The sequence below is a fragment of the Triticum aestivum genome, chromosome 1B, assembly GCF_018294505.1.
Source record: "Triticum aestivum cultivar Chinese Spring chromosome 1B, IWGSC CS RefSeq v2.1, whole genome shotgun sequence".
In the NCBI taxonomy this organism is placed as follows: domain Eukaryota; kingdom Viridiplantae; phylum Streptophyta; class Magnoliopsida; order Poales; family Poaceae; genus Triticum; species Triticum aestivum.
Window position 1 is genome coordinate 482,152,011 of NC_057795.1, and position 26,578 is coordinate 482,178,588.

General features: G+C 47.6%; 1 protein-coding gene across 1 annotated transcript; it reads left to right on the plus strand.

Annotated features, from left to right (window-relative positions):
• The first annotated feature begins 7,396 nt into the window (after positions 1–7,396).
• Positions 7,397–25,190, plus strand: LOC123079050 (vegetative cell wall protein gp1-like). Its single transcript, XM_044501724.1, has 3 exons — positions 7,397–7,426; positions 10,883–11,311; positions 25,128–25,190. The coding sequence occupies exons 1-3, from the start codon at positions 7,397–7,399 to the stop codon at positions 25,167–25,169; spliced, it is 501 nt and encodes a 166-aa protein (XP_044357659.1). The 3' UTR covers positions 25,170–25,190.
• The last annotated feature ends 1,388 nt before the right edge of the window (positions 25,191–26,578 follow it).

Here is a 26,578-nt window from a genome sequence, read left to right on the forward strand (position 1 = left end):
TCTGTGCATACCCCGTGTGCTAGATTTTCAAACCCAGAACCTCGAAGAGGCCTTTTCATCTGGCCAATTCTCGTCCCTAAGTTCTTTCTCGTTAACCCAATTGTGTTTCCGGAGAAACACTGCCAGCTTTATTCCACTCGATCCAGTACAACTCTCTGATACAGATTTCAACTCTGGTTCTACCTCGACACCTACATTTCATGGAGCAATCCGCGAAATTTTTCTCGTGCCCTAGTTTGATTCCTGAGCTAGCGTAGCCACCTCACCCACATCCGAACCTCATCATCCACACCTTCACTGCCTTGTGTGGCGCTGCAAGTCGCCATCACCGCTCCACTATAGCACGCGATTACTCCACCGGCGCGAACCGGCGGAGAATCAAGCATGGCGGAGGACCACCCCGTGCACCATCTCCCTCCGCACCTCGAGCCACCGCACCCAGTCGCGTGTTGCCTCGAGCCCGCTCATTCCTGATGAGTATCACCAGAAGGAACAATGAGCCGATTGGCGTGCCCAGCAGAGCAGCTAGGAACCACCACAGCGCCACCAGGAACACAGCCTCGCCGAAGGAGCTCGACTCGATCCCTTCCAGACCAAAGAGGTAGCAGAGCGACATTGTGTTTGTGTGTTGTAAGAGAGCCACGCTGCCGTTTTTATAGCCCAACCCCGGTGTACGGTGAGCGAGGTCCATCAAAATTGCTCATCGCCTGATCACCAGCGACCAGGAGGCGAATCCGCGAGCAGTGCCGACAAGGTGCTGGCCCGCGACGTGAGTGCTCGCTGCACCGACACCGTACACGCCGCGCACTACGGCACTAGGGTCCTCATCGCCCTAGGAGCTAGATGTGCACTGCGCCAAGCCGCATGCGTAGCAGCAGCACGGGAGAAGCAGCTAGCCAGAGGTAGAAGAAGGAGGCTGCCAGTGGGCCCTGGACCCATGTGTCAGCAGGTGAATCCACTGTTCATTGGGGTGCATCTAGCAATTTTTCGGGAGTTTGATCTCGAATACCCCTAGTCGTGGATATAACCATGTGTGCCCATATCTCTCCTTGGGTGTACCAATTATCGCTGCCCCAACTCGTTCAAATCTGGCCAAGGGTTAAGAATTAACCCAGAGGTTTTCCCCCGGAGTGGTTATCTTTTCCTTTGTGCTGTAACCCTAGGAATCTTGAGGACGAGATTCTTTTTAAGGGGGAAGAGTTGTAACAGCCCCAAAATTGGGTTGACAATTTTTGTGCTGTTATTCCTTACTGGCACTCATTTTCAAAATCCTTCTCCTAAGTTTGTTGGATGACTCTGAGAATTCTTGTCATTTCCAACCTTTCAAAACCTTGATCATGTATTTTTCAGTCGGCAAGACCTCATTTGCATCAGCTCCAACCATCTCAAACCCTAATTCCAAATTTTTGGAATTTGAATATGCCCTTTGTGATTACAAAGGAGCTATCATTTTCCTTGATCTATTGATCATCCCATCTGTTCCCAGAGACCCTCCTATCCTTTTCAACCTTGGATATGCAAAAATATTGCCTAGTCCCATGCAATATTTTTGAATTGTGATTTATTCCTTTTCTTGCCTTCCTGAGGAATAAAATCCAAAGGCATATCTAGGCATCTCCTAAATTCATGAGGATTTGTGGAGTTGATAAGTATGCCTAGTCCAAGCACTGGCAAAGATATTGGCCATAATTAAATAAGGAAAGTTGCCTTTTCCTATTTTATGCCAATATTGCATTTCTGCCATTTTCTAAAGGAACTACTATTTTTATAGCAGATAAAATTCCCACATAAATTGTGGAGCTTGCCCTTGCTATATAATCACTAGTTCCATCCTTATCTCATGTTCCGCAGGTCAAAAATTTGGCACATGATCCAATCAAAGTTTCTGCCTTCTCTGAAATTTTGCAAAGGAAGTGCCTTATTCCTAATTCCGTTTGAGCTACAATTTGGCAGGATGATTAATATTTAAAAATCACCCATGGATACCAAAGATGAGCTCAGTCCATTCATCCTACCACCCTGTGCAATTTTTTAAAGTTTCTGACCAGAATGCAACTTTGTGAAGGAAGTACCTTCATAGAGTTTCCAAATGTAATGAAACTTTTTCAACCTTTCAAGTATCCAAAATAATTAGCCTCCACCCAAATTCAGCTCCTTTCATTGATCTATGTAAGCACAGGAGCAATTCTTATTTTCTGTCCAAATTTTTAGTTTGTGAAGCAAGTATATTTTATCTTACTCCAATATGGCTGAAAATATTTCCAAGCCTTTTCCTATCCATATAACCCACTTAGCTAAGAGTTTGGCTCATTTCATGTAGCCAATATTTTCCTAGAATTTTCCCCAAGATTCTGGTCAAAAGTGATGCTTGTGAAGCAAGTACCAATTTGGCAAGCCCATTTGGTATGATCTCTTTGCAGCATCTAAATATGACCAAATAAGGAGGAATTGCCAAGTGCTAGCTCAATCTAACACTCCTAGTGAGTGCATATTCATATTTTGGTTTGTGGACCAGATTTAGCAGTTGCACTACAACTATGCTAAATACTTGTCCTAATGACCTCATAACTCCCAGGACCGTAATCCTTGCCACCCTAAGCCTGCCAGACATCAATTTTACCTTTTAAACTCTCTGGTTTTATCTCTAGAATGTTGCCAAGTTTGCAACAGCAAACTTGTGAGGCTTAGTTTACTCAGCTCCCTTTGTCTCTGCCAGTTTATTTACCGTGGTAATACTCTACTTTGGATGGACTATGTTGTAGACATGGTTTGGCCAGGAGTAGAATGCCAGAGCATGTGTTGTCTATGGTGACCACGAGAGTAGCTAGCCAAAACGGTGGTCTACACACTGTTCTCATCGGCAACGCTGCTCCGACTGCTCTGACCTTGCCATTAATGTCCTACAGTTCCCCTCGGCGTCATCTTCCCTCTGGACCACTCGCCCCCTCCGTTTTCTTCTCCGGCGAGCCGTGACAATGACCGAACAGTGCATGCCCATGAGCTCGTCTTCTTCCTCGCCGGTGTCCTCTTCCTCCTCTCGTCTCCGAGCATTCCTCGTCTCCGTGACTCTCTAGCGCTCGTCCGCATCCCCCTCGTCGCCTTCCCACTTCTCCCCGTGACCTCTGGGCATGATCAGAGCCGCGGGCAGACGCTCTCGGCGGTGCCCAGCTTGGGTGCCTTTGCCCCGGCTATATATAGCCCACCCGAGACGATTTGGAGATCACCAGCAGCCTCTCCGCCTCTCCCCACGCCTCCCCACGCTCCTCATTTCGCCCCAGAGCTTCTCCCCGACCCCCGCCATCGCCATGGCCACCTTCTCGGGACCCGCTCGATTCCGGTGATCCCGAGCTCTCCTCTCCGTTCCCTCACCACCACTGCATCCCCCAGGCTCTGGCGGACCTCCCCGTAGCCTCAGCCCCTCTCCTCCTCCATCGTAGCTTCCCTTTCTCCAGCGGCCGAAGCCTCCCTCCGCCGCGGCCTTGCTTCTTCCTCTACAAAGCTCGCCGGCCGCAGCAGCTACCACCTCTGGATGTGTCTCTCTCCCATGGTCATCTGGGTAGGCCGCACGCCTCTAGTGGTGGCCAGACACCGCCGGCAAGCACCATCGAGGCGGACGCCTCCCTCGGCCAGGCGCGCGCTCGAGCGGGGGGGAAGGAGAAGACTAGCCAGGCGGCCCCCTCCCCGCGCGGCCCCACCTGTCAAGGGCTCAGTCGAGTCCACGTTAGCATAAGTGGAGACGCCCGGCCAAGAATACGCTTTCTGTTACTGGAAACGTATTCGGTGTAATACGTTTTCTATTACTGAAAACGTATTGCCTAGAATATGCTTTCTCTTCTCTGGAAACGTATTTTCTCAAATGCTCTTTCTCTTTTTCAGCCTCGCCCGCTGAAGTGGCTATTTTGTGAACGCTCACTGTTTAGTGCCTTTTCTGCCTAAAAAGTGAACGGCCACAACTTTTTAACCTCTCCGATTGAGGCGATTCCAGCATGCACTTTCTCTGTTCGTTGAGATCTTTCCGTTGGTACCATTTTCTTGATGTTTGCACATTCTGAAAATGACCATTTTGCCCTTGCTCGTAAACAGCCCCTGAGGGAGTCCTGGATTAGAGGGTGTCCGGATGGCCGGACTATGACCTTTGGCCGGACTCCCGGACTATGAAGATACAAGATTGAAGACTTCGTCCCGTGTCCGGATAGGGACTTTCCTTGGCGTGGAAGGCAAGCTTGGCGATACGATATGAAGATCTCCTCCCATTGTAACCGACTCTGTGTAACCCTAGCCCTCTCCGGTGTCTATATAAACCGGAGAGTTTTAGTCCATAGGACGAACAACAATCATACCATAGGCTAGCTTCTAGGGTTTAGCCTCTCCGATCTCGCGGTAGATCAACTCTTGTAATACCCATACCATCAATATTAATCAAGCAGGAGTAGGGTTTTACCTCCACCGAGAGGGCCCGAACCTGGGTAAAAACATCGTGTCCCTTGTCTCCTGTTACCATCCGCCTAGACGCACAGTTCGGGACCCCCTACCCGAGATCCGCCGGTTTTGACACCGACGCCCCCCTCCGAGAGAGAACTGTTTCCGGCAATCTTTCCGCAATCGTTTCACACTTCTTCCCAAAGTATTTGTCGACCCCTGATGACCCACAAGTGTAGGGGATCTATCATAGTCCTTTCGATAAGTAAGAGTGTCGAACCCAACGAGGAGCAGAAGGAAATGACAAGCGGTTTTCAGTAAGGTATTCTCTGCAAGCACTGAAATTGTAGGTAAAAGATAGTTTTGTGATAAGATAATTTGTAACGGGTAACAAGCAATGAAAGTAAATAAGGTGCAGCAAGGTGGCCCAATCCTTTTTGTAGCAAAGGACAAGCCTGGACAAATTCTTATAATGAGAAAAGCGCTCTCGAGGACACATGGGAATTATCGTTAAGCTAGTTTTCATCACGCTCATATGATTCGCGTTCGTTACTTTGAGAACTTGATATGTGGGTGGACTGGTGCTTGGGTACTGCCCTTTCTTGGACAAGCATCCCACTTATGATTAACCCCTATTGCAAGCATTCGCAACTACAAAAGAAGTATTAAGGTAAACCTAACCACGGCATGAAACATATGGATCCAAATCATCCCCTTACAAAGCAACGCATAAACTAGGGTTTAAGCTTCTGTTACTCTAGCAACCCATCATCTACTTATTAGTTCCCAATGCCTTCCTCTAGGCCCAAATAATGGTTAAGTGTCATGTAGTCGACGTTCACATAACACCACTAGCGGAAAGACAACATACATCTCATCAAAATATCAAACGAATACCAAATTCACATGACTACTAATAGCAAGACTTCACCCATGTCCTCAGGAACAAACATAACTACTCACAAATCATATTGATGTTCATGATCAGAGGGGTATTAATATGCATTAAGGATCTAAACAAATGATCTTCCCCCGAATAAACCAACTAGCATCAACTACAAGGAGTAATCAACACTACTAGCAACCCACATGTACCAATCTAAGGTTTTGGTACAAAGATCGGATACAAGAGATGAACTGGGGTTTGAGAGGAGATGGTGTTGGTGAAGATGTTGATGGAGATTGACCCCCCCCCCCGATGAGAGGATCATTGGTGATGACGATGTTGATGATTTCCCCCTCCCGGAGGGAAGTTTCCCCGGTAGAACAACTCCATCGGAGCCCTAGATTGGTTCCACCAAGGTTCCGCATTGTGGCGGCGGAGTTTCGTCCCGTAAGCTTGCTTATGATTTTTTCCAGGGTAAAATACTTCATATAGTAGAAGCTGGGCACCGGAGGGCTGCCAGGGGCCCCACGAGGCAGGGGCGCGCCCAGGGGGTAGGGCGCGCCCCCCACTCTCGTGGACGGTGGGTGACCCCCCTCAGGTATTTCTTCCGCTGAATATTTATCATTAATTCCAAAAATGACTTTCCTGGAGTTTCAGGGCTTTTGGAGTTGTGCAGAATAGGTCTCTAATATTTGCTCCTTCTCAAGCCCAGAATCCCAGTTGCCGGCATTCTCCCTCTTTATGTAAACCTTGTAAAATAAGAGAGAATAGCCATAAGTAGTGTGACATAACGTGTAATAACAGCCCATGATGCAATAAATATCGATATAAAAGCATGATGCAAAGTGGACGTATCAACCCCCAAGCAAGCCAACCTCTTATCATGAGCCCCGAACTTGCATGTTAACTTTGCTTGCACCTCGTGTGTGTGTTTAGTTGCAGTAGTTTCTTGTCTGTTTCGTCTGCTATTATTTCAGTCGTGCTATATGTTTTTGTTATCTACCTTACATGCTTGTGCTTTCATGAAATAATTTGACATGCTAGCTAGATGTTGTTGCTGATAATATCATGCCTCTGTCTAGTAGTATCGATGTTATGATGATTCTGTTGCACTCGTGGAATTACTAGTACTTGGCATTACCATGTTTCACATGCTATCACCATTCACTTGAAAAGATTGATGTTTTGTTACTGCATCTGTATGTTGCATGCTAGTTGTTGCATTCATGTTAAAAATGCTTGCCTGATCATTGATGATGGAGAAGTTAATAATATGACTTAATAACAAACCTCCTCCGTCATCGATGGGATCGAGTCATAGTGCCATCAAATCGAGCTTTTCTTTTCTAGTGCATCCACATTTGCCTGTTATGGACAGGCCCTAACTGGGTCTATTGTCATGCCTCTCACCGATGCCTCCAACGAGGGAAGGTTATGGGCACGCGCTACCCTGATCAGGTAGGCGGACATAAGCCTTGTGTGCCGTAGTTGGATGATAAGCGCTTTTGTCCCTGTTTGGGACCGCTTTTGTTTTGCCATGACGGTGGTCATTGGTGTCTTTGGTAGGCAGGGGGCCACCCAGGACTGAACCCCAAGGGAGTGTTGGTCGGAGTGGCCGGGAGAGTGTCATGGCAGTAGGACGGTTTTATTGGAACATCGTTCGTCCACCCGAATGGGAGTGCGAGGCCATGGGTTCCGTGGTGTGGGTATAGTGCGCTACCTCTGTAGAGTGTATTTAATCTATCGATAGTCGCGTCCTCAGTCATGGGCACAAGTTCGTAATAGGTCACACTATCAGGTCTTGCTCGAAATGGAGGATAAACCTAAAATAACTAAGTTGATGAATAATGTGTAACAAATAATGTGGTGACTTGGACTATGAGACAGTCGTGAGTAATCATGATGATGTGTTGATATGATCACGAGACGAGGTCTCAGTGAGTGTTGAACCGTATGTGGTTCCGTTTGTGATCCGTGAATGATCACCATTCGGTTGCAAGGCAACCCGTTGGTAAGAGAGTCCGAGGGAATCAGTGCACAAGTTTGGTTGCATTGCATGAGTAGTAAGTTGTTATTTGCATTTAAAGAACCATGGTAGAACATGGAGATGATTGCATAAAGGTAACATGTTATGTCTGCATTGGATATGATTGGTAGTTTATTTTCAGCACAGTTTCATGATGCTATGCCATGTTTTGATATGCCATGTTATGATCAAGATGCTATGCTATGTTTTGACATTGCCATGTTAGAAGTATGTCTTGATATGCATGTTATTGCCATGCTAGTAGATGCCATGATGTTGTTCATGCTTAGTAATTGTGTTGAAGTAGATTTTTGCATATGCTTGATTCTTGCTTTGTCATCTGTATGTTTGGATGCTATGTATTTGGTTGTCTTGCAAGTACATTCAATGTACTGACCTGGCGTGTCATGCCATTTTTGTAGGTCGTACCTAGATTGTTCGCTTGTTCCGTCGTGCTAGACTATAATCTTGCCAGTCATGTGAGTTGTGGGGCCCAGCCAGAGTTGCCAAACCAAGACTTCCGCCACCATTTGATAGACTTTCGCTGCCATTCAAATAGCCGTAGGGCTATGCCAGATAATTGTATTCATCAACGATGTAATCATATACACATGTATTTGATGAATATTCTTGTACCTGGAATGCTGTATCACGGACCTGTCGTGCGTCAGGTGTTATCCTAGGCTGACGTGCGAAGGTCCCCTGCTCCATGCGGATCGGGTGCCACAACAACCATATGGCTCCTGCCAGTTGCCGATAACTCTGTTACAAAACATGATCATCTCATACAACAATTTATATCACATCATGCCTTGACCATATCACATCACAGCAAGCCCTGCAAAAACAAGTTAGACATCCTCTACTTTGTTGTTGCAAGTTTTACGTGGCTGCTACGGGCTTCTAGCAAGAACCATTCTTACCTACGCATCATAACCACAACGATTTTTCATCAAGTGTGTTGTTTTAACCTTCAACAAGGACCAGGCGTAGCCACACTCGATTCAACTAAAGTTGGAGAAACAGACACCTGCCAGCCACCTATGTGCATAAGCATGTCGGTAGAACCAGTCTCATGAACACGGTCATGTAATGTCGGTCTGGGCCGCTTCATCCAACAATACTGCCGAATCAAAGTATGACATGATGGTAAGCGGTATGACTATTATCGCCCACAACTCTTTGTGTTCTACTAGTGGGAACGCAGTAATTTCAAAATAATCCTACGATCACGCAAGATCTATCTAGGTTATGCATAGCAATGGGGGGGAGTGTGTCCAGGTACCCTCATAGACCGAAAGCGAAAGCATTATGTGACGCGGTTGATGTAGTCGTACGTCTTCACGGTCCAACCGATCAAGTACCGAATGCACAACACCTCCGCGATCTGCACATGTTCAGCTCGGTGACGTCCCAAAAACCTAGATCCATATAAGGCCGAGGGAGAATTCCGTCAGCACGGCGGCATGGTGATGGTGATGGTGATGATGAAGTTACCGGCGCAGGGCTTCGCCTAAGCACTATGACGATATGACCAAGGTGAAAAACTGTGGAAGGGGCACCGCACACGGTTAAAGATCAACTTGTGTGTCTATGGGGTGCCCCCTGGCCACGTATATAAAGGAGGGGAGGGAAGAGGTGGTCGGCCCAAGGGGGGCACGCCAGGTGTGGGGAATCCTACTAGGACTCCCCAGTCCAAGTAGGATTCCCCTCCTCTTTCCTATTCCTAGTAGGAGAAGGAGGGGAGGAGGAAGAGGGGAGAAGGAAGGAGGGGGGTGCCGCCCCCTCCTAGTCCAATTCGGACCAGCCCATGGGGGGCCGACCACCCCTTTAGATCCTTCTCTCCTTTCCCGTATGGCCCATTAAGGCCCATTACTTCCCCCGGCGAATTCCCATAACTCTCCGGTACTCTGAAAAATACCCAAATCACTCGGAACCTTTCCGATGTCCAAATATAGCCTTCCAATATATCGATCTTTACGTCTCGACCATTTCTAGACTCCTCGTCACGTCTGTGATCTCATCCGGGACTCCGAACAAACTTCGGTCATCAAATCATATAACTCATAATACAAATCGTCATCGAACGTTAAGCGTGCGGACCCTACGGGTTCGAGAACTATGTAGACATGACCGAGACACATCTCCGGTCAATAACCAATAGCGGAACCTAGATGCTCATATTGTCTCCTACATATTCTATGAAGATCTTTATCGGTCAAACCGCATAACAACATACGTCGTTCCCTTTGTCATCGATATGTTCCTTGCCCAAGATTCGATCGTCGGTATCATCATACCTAGTTCAATCCCATTACCGGAAAGTCTCTTTACTCGTTTCGTAATACTTCATCCCGCAACTAACTCATTAGTTACAATGCTTGCAAGGCTTATAGTGATGAGTATTACCGAGAGGGCCTAGAGATACCTCTCCGAAACACGGAGTGACAAATTCTAATCTCGATCTATGCCAACCCAACAAATACCTTCGGAGACACCTGTAGAGCACCTTTATAATCACCCATTTACGTTGTGATGTTTGGTAGCACACAAAGTGTTCCTCCGATATTCGGGAGTTGCATAATCTCATAGTCCGAGGAACATGTATAAGTCATGAAGAGAGCAGTAGCAATGAAACTGTAACGATCATAATGCTAAGCTAACGGATGGGTCATGTCCATCACATCATTCTCCTAATGATGTGATCCCGTTCATCAAATGACAACACATGTCTATGTTTAGGAAACATAACCATCTTTGATAAACGAGCTAGTCAAGTAGAGGCATACTAGGGACACTTATGTTTTGTCTATGTATTCACACATGTACTAAGTTTCCAGTTAGTACAATTCTAGCATGAATAATAAACATTTATCATGAAACAAGGAAATAAATAGTAACTTTATTATTGCCTCTAGGGCATATTTCCCTAATGAAGAAGGGGTGCGGGAGGCCACCGAGGTGGGCACAACCCACCTGGGCACGCCTGGGGGCCCAGGCGCGCCCTGGTGGGTTGTGCCCCCCACGGGGCACCCCCCAGGTGCTGCTCTGGCACATCTTGATTGTTCTAGTCCATAAAAAATCCTCCAGGAGTTACGTGGTATTTGGACTGCGTTTGATATTGATTTCCCGCGATGTAAAAAACAAGCAAAAAACAGCAACTGGCACTGGGCACTGGGTCAATAGGTTAGTCCAAAAAAAATGATATAAAGTTGTTATAAAATGATTCTCAAACATCCAGGAATGATAATATATTAGCATGATGTGACGCCCGGATAATCAGGCTACAATAATCTCACGTTAACGATGCCACGTCACCCCGGTTACTGTTGCTAACCTTTCATTAGTTCAAAACCGATTCAAAAAGTCAAATTCAAAATATGTCAAACAACAAAAAATTTCAAACTTTAAAACTAAAATGTTTGGAGTGTGCCAATTAAAGTTTGGGAATTTAAGATGAAGGAAGCACACTTTTACAGAATGCATAAATATTTTAAAATTGAAATAAAACAGAAAAGAAAATAAATAAGAAAAAGAAAAAAATTAGAAAGCTAAGAAAAGAAAAGAAACACCCCCCGCTGGACCACCCGGCCCAGCCAGCGGCCTACCAGTCCAGCCCACCCCGTCCCCTATATGGCCTTCCCGGGTCAAATCCTAACCCACCGACACCCTACTTCCCCTCCCACGTTCGCCTCCTCCTCTCCGATCCAGATCGGGATTGGGGGAACCAACCCACGGTCGTGCCTGAGCCCGACGCACCACCGCCACTCGACGCCGACGCCGAAGCCATCCCTCACCGCAGCCGCTCGTCTCCTCGTAGCCCGGTCGTCCTCGTCTTCCTCCCCGAACGGCCCCGACGAGCCCGCGTCGTCGACCCGTCGCCCGCCACCTCGACCGCCTCCTCGCCGGACCTCGCGTCCTCGTCCTCCTCCCCGCCGGCCACCAGCAAGCCTCGGCGCCCCCTCTCCCCATCAACGTTGGTGAGGCTCCGGGCCTCTCCCCTTCTTTGCCTCACGCGGTCATGCCTCGCTCGCGGTCACCGCATGCTAGACAGCCCACGCGTGCGCCCGCGGTGAGCACACGTTCACCGCACCCAGCGCGCCCTCTGTGCCGTGCTCCCGGCCGTCCCGTGCATCGCGCCCCGCAAGCAGAGGCACCGCCGGCGCCCCGCTCAACGCCACCGCCTCGACGCGCCTCCTCAGACCACCCCATGACCACTACCAGATTTGTCGTTGAACGGGCTTTCCAAAGCCGCCACCCTCGTGAGCTCCTGTGGCCGGAGTCGGCCAGCCGGCGATCGCCGGAGCCGCCGGATTAGCACCGGTTGTTACTGAACCCACTAACACACCCCACTACCACAGAGATGTGGGCCCCCACCGTTGTTAATCACTTAATTAAAATAACACAATCCCTAACCTAAGTCTCTGGCAGACTGGACCCATTAACTAATTAGACTATTTTAAATAAATACAACTCTGTTAAAAAAATGAACCACTGACAGCCTGGCCCCACCTCACTAATTAGTCTAATTAGTTTAACTAAAACACTGTTAGTAGTCCCTGTCACTGACCAGTGGTCCCACTAGTCAGGATTGACCAGTCAATGCCCTGTTGGCTGCTGACTGGACCTGCTGACTGGGTAGTTGACTTAGTCAACTGTCCCCACCTGTCAGCCTCACGTGCACACTTCTGGGTACACTTCTTGTGTACCCATAGCATTTAAATACTAATTTAGTTTCGAATTAAATTAAATCCAAAAATTAGAAAATCATTTAAAACTTTAAAAATTAGTATAAAATAATCCGTAACTCGGATGAAAATACTTTGTAGATGAAAGTTGCTCAGAACGATGAGACGAATCCGGATACGCAGCCCATTCATCCGCCACACATCCCTAGCATAGGAAACATGCAACTTTCCCCCTCCGGTTCATCTGTCCGAAAACGCGAAACACCGGGAATACTTTCCCGGTTGTTTCCCCCTTTCGCCGGTATCACCTACTACTGCGTTAGGTCACCTCTAGCACCACGTATTGCCATGCTACGCTTTGTGATACTTTGATTGTTCTGTTATTTATTGTGTTCCCCCTCCGTTACTTCTTTCCGGTAGACCCCGAGGCTGTCGACGACCCCCTAGTTCGACTACGATGTTGACGACCCCTCCTTGCCAGAGCAACCAGGCAAGCCCCCCCCCCCCCTTGATCACCAGATATCGCCTATTCTTCTCTATACTGCTTGAATTAGAGTAGTGTAGCATGTTACCATTCTGTTACTCCTATTCTGTTGCATAGCCTGTCATTGTTGCTACAGTCATTGATACCTTACCCGCAATCCTAAATGCTTAGTATAGGATGCTAGTTTATCATCATTGGCCCTACATTCTTGTCAGTCTGCCTTGCTATACTATTGGGTCGTAATCACTCGGGAGGTGATCACGGGTATATACTATACATACATACATACTATACAGATGGTGACTAAAGTCAGGTCAGCTCGTTGAGTACCCGCAAGTGATTCTGATGAGGGGGCTGAAAGGACAGGTGGCTCCATCCCGGTAGAGGTGGGCCTGGGTTCCCGACGTCCCCCGACTGTTACTTTGAGGCGGAGCGACAGGGCAGGTTGAGACCACCTAGGAGAGAGGTGGGCCTGGTCCTGTTCGGCGTTCACGGCTACTTAACACGCTTAATGAGATGTTGGTATTTGATCTGAGTCTGGCCACTGGCCTATACGCACTAACCAACTACGCGGGAAAGATATGGGCACTCGACGTCGTGGTATCAGCCGAAGCCTTCTAGACGTCAGCGACTGAGCGGCGCGCGCCGGATTGGAACATAAGCCTGCTCTTGTATTAAGGGGGCTAGTTCTGCTTTCGGCCGCCCACGCAACATGCAGGTGTGCAATGGGCGATGGGCCTAGACCCCTGCGCCATAGGAGTTAGACCGGCGTGCTGACCTCTCTGTTAGGCCTAGGTGGGGATGCGACGTGTTGATCTTCCGAGGCCGGGCATGACCCAGGAAAGTGTGTCCGGCCAAATGGGATCGAGCGTGTTGGGTTATGTAGTGCACCCCTGCAGGGAAGTTGTGACACTCCAAAAAATTTTGTGATTTTTGTTTTCAGAAAGAGCCTTGCTTGGTTTGAAAGAAGGTCATTTAAACCCTTCCATAAAAACCATCTTCTAAGTTTGCCCTCTCAAAAATCTTTTTTTCTTGGATTTAGTTTCTTTTAAAAAAGAAAACCCTTTTGATTTTTGGTCTTTCATTTGATTTTGATCCACTCTGGTTTACCATGCCTCCTATGGTAAAACTCCCCCAAAAACCCCTCCTCCCACTTTGGTACAACCCAAACATTCTGTCCAAACTAATAAAATCCATTTTTGGATTTTATTCCAATTATTTCTCCTCCCAAAATAATTCTGTCTTTTCTTTTGAGCCTAGGTGATTTGCAAAGCAAGTACCCTAATGCTTTTGATTTTTGACCTCAACTCAACACCCCTGGATAGTCCTTTGTACCCACAACCTAGAACCATCTTGATCCACTCTTCTTATTTTCAAATATTTCAAATTTCACTCACTGCAAGTTTGGACCAGATTTGCCAAATTTGGTGAAATTCATATCTACACTTCTCCAAAAATTCCACCAAAATTCAGGCAACCTCTAGTTGCAATGAGAGACCACTCCACCAAAAATCAGCTCAAGGAAAAATCCCTGGATACCAGAATCATTTTGTCGAACACCTGGCATGCACTGTTTTGTTCATATTCAGTAAATTCAGAAAGTTCAGTGTCGTTTCTCTGACCGAACTTCAGTCACATGCCCACTGTGCGTTTGGCTCGATGCTCGCAGCCTGGCCTACTGTCCGGAGCTCCACACGTGCACTTGGCGCCTTCCTGGCGTCGGTGGCGCCCTGGCCCGCCTGCGCCGGCGTGCTTTGCGGTGGCCGAAACACCGTAAAGGCCGACAGGGAGCAAAACGGCGGCTCAACGCCGTTCGGCGCCGCCCAAACCTCCTGGTGGCTCCGCGTGGCCATCTCCTTGCCAGCGCACGCATGCAACACCGTTGCCGTGGCTTGGCACGCGCAGAGCGCGTTCTCTGCCGTCGACGGGCCGTGCGGCCGTTCCATCGAGGGCAGGCCGTAAACCTCCCTCCCGTGCTGAGCTGGACCCTAAAATGGCACCACTACTCCACCTAGGCGATGCTCAAGCTCCTAAGCCGACCATCCAGCCACAGCACCGCCGTAATCAACTTGCCGGACTTATCCATTCACGGCAACCGACTCGGGCCAGCTATATATAGCACCCCGAGCCTGCTCTCGCCCCCGCACGACTCCACCACCTCACTAGACCCCGCCTAGCCACTGGGAGAGCCTCGAGGGGCCCTTCTTCCCCGACTCCGGCCGCCCCGTTCTGCCTCGTCCTCCACCTCGATTCGCTCCGGTGAGGCTGTCTTCGACGCCCTAACTTCGTCAGCAACCCTCTTGAGCAACTAGGAGACTAACCCCCACTCCTATTTGATCCCCGCAGCTCCCTCCGGCGAGATCCATGACTGCTCGAACCGCCGTCCGCCGGAGCAAGGGCCGCCATCGACACAGTGCTCGCCGGCGACCACCACCACCACCACCCACAGACGCGGAATGGTGCACTGATCTCGAAGGTAACCCCCGATCACCTTGCCTCGCCGTGGATCGCCACCGGCGACCACCGCACCTCTCGGGCGCCGTCGCGCTCTGTTTCTCCGTTTGAAATTTCAAACCCGACAGGTGGAGCCCGCCTGTCAGCCTCACAGCTGTTTCTTTTAAACGAAACGTTATCCTGGACTTTTCCACAAAGCCCCCTGGAAACTTTCTGTTTCATTACAGATGGGTCCTTGGACCAAAACTCTTATAACTTTTAAACAGAAAATGATTTTTGATTGATTACTTTTCTGTCATCTTTATTTTTCTGTCTAGTTTTTTGTCATATTTATTTGAAAAATATTTGGAACATTTTTCTGTACACTCACGGTATTTACGTTGCGTGCGTATTTTTCTTATACCGTAGATACCGGAGGGGTGACGGAGCTGCAAACTTCACACAGTTAAACTCCGACTACTCCGAACCAGGCAAGCATGTTTGAACTCTTGATATGATGAGTGTTGTTCATGTTTGAATTTTAGTACAATCATGGCATGTTTATGAACATCACTTTGAATGTTATATTTCATGCACATAAGCGGAAAGTAAGTTTCAGAAAGCATTATGTTGTTGGATGCATATCTGCATAGCCATGTGTTGGCATGAGGATGGGTAAGATGGCAGTGTTGTGACATGCCAGTCTTATGCCAGATTATTTGACTTCTGTGTCATCGTGAAACAAATCACATTTCCATTCATTCCTTCCTATACTGTCACATGTTTTCCGAAAGGAATATGGCATAGTAAGTTGCAAATCGTTTTCCTGGTACACACCAAATAGAGAGGTCGGGATGAGGGTTCCATGGCCCTGGATTAAAGCCCATCATCCAGTCAGGGGGCATGGGTGTTTTCGGTTGGGACCGAGAGGGGGGCACCCCTTAGAGCGCGCGTATAGAAATTTGATCCCATGCTATTCGAGGTTGTGGCCTCCCCGTCTCAAAGTTTTTCTTGGACGTTGTCCAGGGTGATTCCTGGCATCGTGAGGTGAAATGGGTGTGTACTAGTTAAATGTGTTTCTACTGAAATACCGTAAACGGAACTAGTCCTTCGTGACTACGGAAATCCGTTCGCTGTGGTCAGTTCATCCAAACTCTGCAGAGTCTCAAATCTTTCAATTATCTTGTACTTTGTTCAAGTACTATATTCATCTTATCTTGTCAGGTATCAGCCTCAGTGACAAAACTCCGGTGGGATTTATGTGCGATAAATCCGGTTAAAAGATTATTCTTGTGGATGGACTAATCTTGTTATTTACATTTATTACAAGCCCTGTCTGCGATGTCGCTCAGACGTCCGACGGTGGCATACCTGTTATTTACTTTTGTTATAGGCCTTGTCTGTGATGTCGCTCAGACGTCTGACGGTGGCATATCTGTTATTTACATTTGTTGCAAGCCCTGTCTGTGATGTCGCTCAGACGTCCGACTGTGGCATTTCTTTTAAAGCCCTTTATGTGATTTCGCTCAGACGTCCGACTGTGGCATTTCTTTTAAAGCCCCTTATGTGATGTCGCTCAGACGTCCGACTGTGGCATTTCTTTTAAAGCCCTTCATGTGATGTCGCTCAGACTTCCGACTGTGGCATTTCTTTTAAAGCCCCTTATGTGATGTCGCTCAGACGTCCGACTGTGGCATTTTGTTTAAGCCCTTTACGTAGTGTCGCTAAGACGCCCGACTGCGGCATTTCTTTTAAGCCCTTTATGTGGTGTCGCTTAGACGCCCGACTGCGGCATGCATTTTATTTATTTACCTTTCGAGGCGTCACTCCAGACACTCGATCGTTTTTCAGATATTTATTTTATTTATCAAGTCCTGCAATATTATCATTGTTATATGAGCATCATCCTTTATTCATGACGCATTCATGCATTCATTGATTATATCTTTTGTCCGAACTGTCTTGCGAGTACTTTCAAAGTACTCACCTGGCTTGTTGATTTGGCCAGATGTTGATGAAGGCGATCTCATGGATGAAGAGTTTGATAGCGAGTCCGACGCCTAGAGGAGTCCCAGTCAGTCCCGTGCGATCCTGTTTTGGTCATTGTATTATCCGCTTCCGCAACCCCCGAATAAATTCATCGAGCCTCCCCCGACGCTCGATGAGCTGCCAGTTAGGAGTCAAGTTATCCACCACTTTTCCTCGAACTAGTAGAATGCCACCACACCCCTGTGTCATAACCGCCCATATGTAAGATATTGGCGAGTTTGTAATAAATTGTTGAGCAGCCTCAGCTCAACCCTGTAATATATTTGATGCTACTGGTTCTCTGTTTATCAAGCATTTGTCTACCAGAAAGGATGACTTTTTCCTATACTGGGATTTAAAGATCGATTTTCTCAATATTTATTTATTGAAAAAGTCGGTCGTGACAGACTTGGTAACCAGAGCCAGGCTGACTGTAGGAAGCCACTAGGTGCGATCGCTAATTTAATTATTAGCATGACAGTGTTTATTCTTGTTTTTACAAAATGTAGTCATCTTTCTGACAGTCAGCATAAAAATTTATGATCTGATCACTCAGAATTTTTGCCTACTTTTGTAGATGGCCGGCAGCGACTGCGAGTCTCAAATGTTCGCCAACGTGCCAGAGGGGTTCGTCAAACTCCTCTCCTTCATCGTTCAGGTCGCGATGGGGCCATCCGTGCGCCCAGTCTTCACGCTTTATCCACACAAGATCAACGACAGTCTGACCATGCACCAAGCCGCGGTGCAATTCAGGGGAGGGCGTGTTGAGATGCGCCGCTTCCGTTTCTTGGGGAGAGCCATGCCTACAGAGAGGCATGCTATGCAGATGGCAGCCCGCGAGGCGATAGCTCGTCTTCGGGATGTCCTTCCTGCAATGAAGACCCGTCGCTATCGCTACCTTCCATGCCATGTGCCTTACACCTGTCACTACTCATTCTCTTGCCCCAGAGGAGAGCAAGACGAGGCCTTTGAGATGCTTGTCGAGTACCTCCGAGCCCTGGAGGCAGCCTTTGACAGCATGGTGGACGACCTCGTAGCTGCCCGCATGGACTCAGTTCATGGCTGTGCTGCTAACAGGAGGGAACTCCTACACACCGCTCCACCGCTGACCTTTATCTCGTCCTCAGCTTCTCATTCGCCTACCATTCTCGCTACTGCACGTCGTCTGCCTACCACTGAGGAATTCAACCAGGCTATTGCACCCACTCCCGTTCGCGCTGCACCACTTTTTGCACCCACTCCCATACGTGCTACTCCACCTATTCCGCCCACTCTTATTCAGGGTACTCCGCCTACGGCACCTGCTCCATCAGCTCAGCGCAGCGTTCCTCGTCTGGAACCTATTAGCGAGGAGGAAGTTGATTCCCCAACGTCACTGCGTCTCACCCTCGGCAGGCCAAGGGAGATCCTCACCATCTCCGACTGAGTACGCGTAGACGCCATGCGATGTATCGACTTGTGTAATATGTTTATATGTACATAGGTTGTGAGAAGTAGCCTGTTTGCGCATCATGTAGGATCTGGAGGAGTGCACTAGTTTAAATAACATGTCAGGATTATGTACGCATATCCTGAGTGATGTAATGTATAATTATGCCCGCGTGTAAGATATGTAATAGTCCTTCTCCGCGCGCAATCGTGTGTTTCCAAAAATATCCTGGAGTTTAAAAATGTTCTTTGTGTGTGATTTTATTGACTTTTGCGACTCTCTTTCTTATCTTACGAGTTCACAAAATATATCCCCAGAGTGAAAGATGTCTCGTCCTTGGACGCGCTCCATGCCAACTCAGCCAGAAGAAAATTATGGCACACCGCAGAACCACAATTTCACTCAGGGTCAGACAAGTCAACAGGACAGTGAAACAGCTTTTACACAAGTTTGTCGTTTGTATGAACAGAGTCAGCAGCAACACCAGGAAATGATGAACCAATTCATCAATATGGGAAGTAACCGTGGTCAGTATCAACCGCAATCCAAATTATCTGAGTTACAAAAGACGCGTCCTCCAACATTTTCTCATACTGACAAGCCTCTTGAGGCCGATGACTGGCTTCGAGACATGGAGAGAAAATTAATTATCGCACAGTGTTCAGACCGTGAAAAAGTATTGTATGCACCACATTATCTCACAGGAGCAGCTGCATCGTGGTGGGAAAACTTCCTGCACATGCACCCCAACGAAAATGAAATCACCTGGGAAAATTTCAAAGAAGGTTTTCGTGGGGCACATATTCCTAAGAGCGTCATGAAAATCAAGAAGAAAGAATTTGATGAACTCAAGCAAAGGGCCATGACAGTGTCAGAATACAACAGCCAATTCACTCTGCTGTCTCGCTACGCCAATGAAGAACGCATGACCGAGAGCAAGAAGATGGAAAAATTCTTGGAAGGCCTGGCACCCGCCCTTAAGTGCCAGCTAGTTGTGCATACCTTTCCAGATTTTAAAACACTGGTGGATAAGGCCATTACTCTGGAAAATGAGCGACGTAGCCTGGAAGATTTCCGCAAACGCAAAAGGGACCAGACTACTTTTGCTCGCAACCCCAGAAACAAGACGGAAATTCAGAAGGGTAGAACACACAAAACCCCGACGGAAAATTCACGTCCAATCAAGAATTTCCATGCAAGAGACAAAGAGTTCACCTATCGCCCAGGCGTTACCTGTTATGCTTGTGGAGAAGAAGGGCACTATGCCAAGCAGTGCCCCAAGCCAAGGAGCTCAACCCCGAAGCTCAATAATGGTGGCAATAATTCAGCACCAAAGCGAAGCAATTTCAACCCCAACAACAACCACCGGAAAGGTCACTTGAACCACGTGACCCGAGAGGAAGCACAGAACGCCCCAGATATCGTACTCGGTACGTACCCCGTCAACACAATACCTGCCATGGTTTTGTTTGATTCTGGAGCTTCTCACTCATTCGTTTCGAAAAGTTTTGCTTTGCAAAATAATTTTTCGATGCTTCCCTTGGAAAAATCAATGATCATCAAGTCCCCTGGAATTAAGCAAGTGACCCAGAGTTACTGTCAAGGTGTGGTTATTGAATTTGAAGGATTGAAGTTTTACGCCAACCTTATTGTACTGGAAAGCAAAGGACTGGATGTCATCCTAGGAATGGATTGGTTAACCACCAACAAAGGTTTTATTGACTGCTTCAACCGTACCGTGATTCTCACACACCATCATGGGAAGAAAATAAAAGTTTCAGCCAAAGAGAGACAAATACCTCGGCAACCTAGATTAAACAAGGTGGACGTTTCTGAGCTGAACAAGGTTCCAGTAGTATGTGAATTCCCAGACGTATTTCCAGAAGAACTACCAGGCATGCCACCAGACCGAGAGATAGAATTCAGCATTGAGCTAGCACCCGGAACCGCTCCTATTTACAAGAAACCTTACAGAATGGCACCATCCGAATTGGTAGAGTTGAAGAAGCAAATAAAAGAATTGTTGGAGAAAGGATACATACGAGCCAGCTCCTCACCTTGGGGTTCTCCAATTTTATTTGCCAAGAAGAAGGATGGAACAATGAGGTTGTGTATTGATTATCGAGCTCTCAACATGGTCACAATCAAGAACAAATACCCAATGCCCCGAATAAATGATTTATTCGATCAGCTCGCACAGGCCAAAGTCTTCTCAAAAATTGACTTGAGATCAGGATACCACCAATTAAAAGTACGAACAGAAGATATTCCCAAGACCGCCTTCACCTCCAGATATGGGCTGTATGAGTTCACAGTGATGCCATTCGGGCTAACCAACGCCCCCGCATATTTTGTTCACCTCATGAACAAAGTATTTATGAAGTATATGGACAAGTTTGTTGTGGTATTCATCGATGATATTCTGATATATTCCAAAACACCAGAAGAGCACGCCGAACATCTCAGGATTGTACTCGGAGAACTCAGGAAACATCAACTGTACGCCAAATTCAGCAAATGTGAATTTTGGCTAAGGCAGGTGGGTTTTCTGGGCCACGTGCTAACCCAAGAAGGTATTGCAGTAGACCCGGAAAAAGTCAAGGCCGTACTTGGCTGGAAACCACCAGCTAACGTAACGGACGTACGGAGTTTCTTGGGAATGGCAGGCTATTATCGGAGATTTATTGAAGGATTCTCCACTATAGCAAAGCCCATGACACAATTGCTCAAGAAAGGCAAGAAGTTTGAATGGACAGAAGCATGTGAGAAAAGCTTCCAAGAGCTAAAAAGCAAATTAACAACGGCACCAGTACTAATTGTGCCAGATATACACAAGAATTTTGAGGTATATTGTGACGCATCCCGGAAAGGCCTCGGATGCGTATTGATGCAAGAAGGCAAGGTAGTTGCGTATGTCTCTAGACAACTACGCAAGCATGAGGAAAATTATCCCACTCATGACTTGGAATTAGCAGCGGTCATCCATGCACTCAAGGAATGGAGACACTTCCTACTTGGGAATCGTTGTGAGATATACACAGACCATAAGAGTCTTAAGTATATTTTCACACAGCCAGAGTTAAATTTACGGCAACGACGCTGGTTAGAGTTGGTGAAGGATTATGATGTTGGAATCCACTATCATCCCGGAAAAGCAAATGTTGTGGCAGATGCACTTAGTCGAAATCCCAGCACGGACGACGACAGTATACCAAAGTTGAGGCCAGAATTTCAGCAGGAATTTGCCCGACTCAATCTAATAATGGTTACCGAAGGCAGTGTGTCGAATATAGAAATACAGCCTACCCTGATGGAAAGGATCAAGGAAGCCCAGCACGGACACCCCAGCATTGAGGGCATAAAAAGAAAAGTGAGTTTGGGAAGAGCCTCAGAATTCAACGTAGATGAGCAAGGAATATTGTGGTACGGAGAGAGGCTATGCGTACCAAATGTCAAGGACCTCAAACAGCAGATATTGACTGAAAGTCACACAGCTCCGTATTCAATCCATCCTGGAGGGACAAAAATGTACAAAGACCTTCAGGAAAATTTTTGGTGGCACGGTATGAAGAGAGATATAGCCACGTTCATTGCATGCTGTGACTCTTGTCAACGTATCAAGGCCGAGCACCAGAAACCAGCCGGACTGTTACAGCCAAATAAGATACCCGAGTGGAAATGGGACGAGATTGGAATGGACTTTATCGTTGGACTGCCACGGTCACGACACGGAAACGATGCCATATGGGTCATAACCGACAGATTAACCAAGGTGGCACATTTTATTCCGGTAAAGACAACTTACACCACTCAGAGACTGGCCAGACTTTATCTTGCCCGTATCGTCTGCCTGCATGGAGTCCCTAAGACTATCATCTCCGATAGAGGCACACAGTTCGTCTCTATATTTTGGGATCACCTACAACAGGCACTGGGAACCCAACTAGCCTTCAGTACCGCATACCATCCCCAGACTGATGGGCAGACGGAACGCGTAAACCAAATCCTAGAAGACATGCTAAGAGCCTGTGTCCTCACCTACGGGAACAGTTGGGAAGAAAGTTTGCCATATGCAGAGTTCGCATACAACAACAGCTATCAAGCCAGCTTGCAAATGGCACCCTTTGAAGCTCTATATGGGAGAAGATGTCGTACCCCGCTAAATTGGTCAGAGACCGGAGACAGCCATATCTTTGGCCCAGATATGCTCAAGGAGGCCGAGGAGAAAGTTAAGACAATTAGAGATCGACTCAAAACAGCTCAAAGTCGGCAAAAGAGTTATTACGACCGAAAGCATCGGGAAATCAGTTTTGAACCCGGAGAATTGGTATACCTGAGAGTTTCTCCTATGAAGGGTCTGCAACGATTCAAGATTAAGGGGAAACTAGCACCAAGATTCATCGGACCATTTCATATAGTGGCCCGAAGAGGCACGGTAGCCTACCAGCTAGACCTACCCGGAGACTTATCCGGTATCCACAACGTGTTTCACATCTCGCAGTTGAGAAAATACGTGAGCAACCCAGAGAAGCAAGTTTCACATGAGAATATTGACGTGCAACCGGACCTCACTTACCGGGAGCACCCAATAAAAATATTAGAAGAGTCTGAGAGGAGGACCCGACAGAAAACCATTAAGTTTTTCAGAGTTCAGTGGAGTAATCACACCGAGAATGAAGCAACTTGGGAGAGCGAGGATTTTCTTCGGACAGAGCACCCACACCTGTTTAAGGATCAGCTGAAATCTCGGGGACGAGATTTTTCCTAAGGGGGTAGGTGCTGTGACACTCCAAAAATTTTGTGATTTTTGTTTTCAGAAAGAGCCTTGCTTGGTTTGAAAGAAGGTCATTTAAACCCTTCCTAAAAACCATCTTCTAAGTTTGCCCTCTCAAAAATCTTTTTTTTCTTGGATTTAGTTTCTTTTAAAAAGAAAACCCTTTTGATTTTTGGTCTTTCATTTGATTTTGATCCACTCTGGTTTACCATGCCTCCTATGGTAAAACTCCCCCAAAAACCCCTCCTCCCACTTTGGTACAACCCAAACATTCTGTCCAAACTAATAAAATCCATTTTTGGATTTTATTCCAATTATTTCTCCTCCCAAAATAATTCTGTCTTTTCTTTTGAGCCTAGGTGATTTGCAAAGCAAGTACCCTAATGCTTTTGATTTTTGACCTCAACTCAACACCCCTGGATAGTCCTTTGTACCCAAAACCCAGAACCATCTTGATCCACTCATATTCTTTTCAAATATTTCAAATTACACTCTCTGCAAGTTTGGACCAAATTTGCCAAATTTGGTGAAATTCATATCTACACTTCTCCAAAAATTCCACCAAAATTCAGGCAACCTCTAGTTGCAATGAGAGACCACTCCACCAAAAATCAGCTCAAGGAAAAATCCCTAGATGCCAGAATCATTCTGTCGAACACTTGGCATGCACTGTTTTGTTCATATTCAGTAAATTCAGAAAGTTCAGTGTCATTTCTCCGACAGAGCTCCAGTCACATGCCCACTGTGCGTTTGGCTCGATGCTCGCAGCCTGGCCTGCTTGTCCGGAGCTCCACACGCGCGCTTGGCGCCTTCCTGGCGTCGGTGGCGCCCTGGCCCGCCTGCGCCGGCGTGCTTTGCGGCGGCCGAAACACCGTAACGGCCGACAGGGAGCAAAACGGCGGCTCAACGCCGTTCGGCGCCGCCCAAACCTCCTGGTGGCTCCGCGTGGCCATCTCCTTGCCAGCGCACGCATGCAGCACCGTCGCCGTGGCTTGGCACGCGCAGAGCGCGTTCTCTGCCGTCGACGGGCCGTGCGGCCGTTCCGTCGAGGGCAGGCCGTAAACCTCCCTCCCGTGCTGAGCTGGACCCTAAAATGGCACCACTACTCCACCTAGGCGATGCTCAAGCTCCTAAGCCGACCGTCCAGCCACAGCGCCGCCGTAATCAACTCGCCGGACTTATCCGTTCACGGCAACCGACTCGGGCCGGCTATATATAGCACCCCCGAGCCTGCTCTCGCCCCCGCACGACTCCACCACCTCACTAGACCCCGCCTAGCCACTGGGAGAGCCTCGAGGGGCCCTTCTTCCCCGACTCCGGCCGCCCCGTTCCGCCTCGGCCTCCACCTCGATTCGCTCCGGTGAGGCCGTCTCCGACGCCCTAACTTCGTCAGCAACCCTCTCGAGCAACTAGGAGACTAACCCCCACTCCTATTTGATCCCCGCAGCTCCCTCCGGCGAGATCCACGACTGCCCGAACCGCCGTCCGCCGGAGCAAGGGCCGCCGTCGACACAGTGCTCGCCGGCGACCACCACCACCACCCACAGACGCGGAACGGTGCACTGATCTCGAAGGTAACCCCCGATCACCTTGCCTCGCCGTGGATCGCCGCCGGCGACCACCGCACCTCTCGGGCGCCGTCGCGCTCTGTTTCTCCGTTTGAAATTTCAAACCCGACAGGTGGAGCCCGCCTGTCAGCCTCACAGCCGTTTCTTTTAAACGAAACGTTATCCTGGACTTTTCCACAGAGCCCCCTGGAAACTTTCTGTTTCATTACAGATGGGTCCTTGGACCAAAACTCTTATAACTTTTAAACAGAAAATGATTTTTGATTGATTCCTTTTCTGTCATCTTTATTTTTCTGTCTAGTTTTTTGTCATATTTATTTGAAAAATATTTGGAACACTTTTCTGTACACTCACGGTATTTACGTTGCGTACGTATTTTTCTTATACCGTAGATACCGGAGGAGGTGACGGAGCTGCAAACTTCACACAGTTAAACTCCGACTACTCCGAACCAGGCAAGCATGTTTGAACTCTTGATATGATGAGTGTTGTTGCATGTTTGCATTTTAGTATAGTCATGGCATGTTTATGAACATCACTTTGAATGTTATATTTCATGCACATAAGCGGAAAGTAAGTTTCGAAAAGCATTATGTTGTTGGATGCATATTTGCATAGCCATGTGTTGGCATGAGGATGGGTAAGATGGCAGTGTTGTGACATGCCAGTCTTATGCCAGATTATTTGACTTCCGTGTCATCGTGAAACAAATCACATTTCCATTCATTCCTTCCTATACTGTCACATGTTTTCCGAAAGGAATATGGCATAGTAAGTTGCAAATCGTTTTCCTGGTACACACCAAATAGAGAGGCCGGGATGAGGGTTCCATGGCCCTGGATTAAAGCCCGTCATCCGGTCAGGGGGCATGGGTGTTTCCGGTTGGGACCGAGAGGGGGCACCCCTTAGAGAGCGCGTATAGAAATTTGATCCCATGCTATTCGAGGTTGTGGCCTCCCCGTCTCAAAGTTTTTCTTGGATGTTGTCCAGGGTGATTCCTGGCATCGTGAGGTGAGATGGGTGTGTACTAGTTAAATGTGTTTCTACTGAAATACCGTAAACGGAACTAGTCCTTCGTGACTACGGAAATCCGTTGGCTGTGGTCAGTTCGTCCAAACTCTGCAGAGTCTCAAATCTTTCAATTATCTTGTACTTTGGTCAAGTACTATATTCATATTATCTTGTCAGGTATCAGCCTCAGTGACAAAACTCCGGTGGGATTTATGTGCGATAAATCCGGTTAAAAGATTATTCTTGTGGATGGACTAATCTTGTTATTTACATTTATTACAAGCCCTGTCTGCGATGTCGCTCAGACGTCCGACAGTGGCATACCTGTTATTTACTTTTGTTATAGGCCCTGTCTATGATGTCACTCAGACGTCCGATGATGGCATATCTGTTATTTACATTTGTTGCAAGCCCTGTCTGCGATGTCGCTCAGACGTCCGACTGTGGCATTTCTTTTAAAGCCCTTTATGTGATGTTGCTCAGACGTCCGACTGTGGCATTTCTTTTAAAGCCCCTTATGTGATGTTGCTCAGACGTCCGACTGTGGCATTTCTTTTAAAGCCCTTTATGTGATGTCGCTCAGACGTCCGACTGTGGCATTTCTTTTAAAGCCCCTTATGTGATGTCGCTCAGAGGTCCGACTGTGGCATTTCTTTTAAGCCCTTTATGTGGTGTTGCTAAGACACCCGACTGCGGCATTTATTTTAATCCCTTTATGTGGTGTCGCTTAGACGCCCGACTGCGGCATGCATTTTATTTATTTACCTTTCGAGGCGTCGCTCCAGACACCCGATCGGTTTTCAGTTATTTATTTTATTTATCAAGTCCTGCA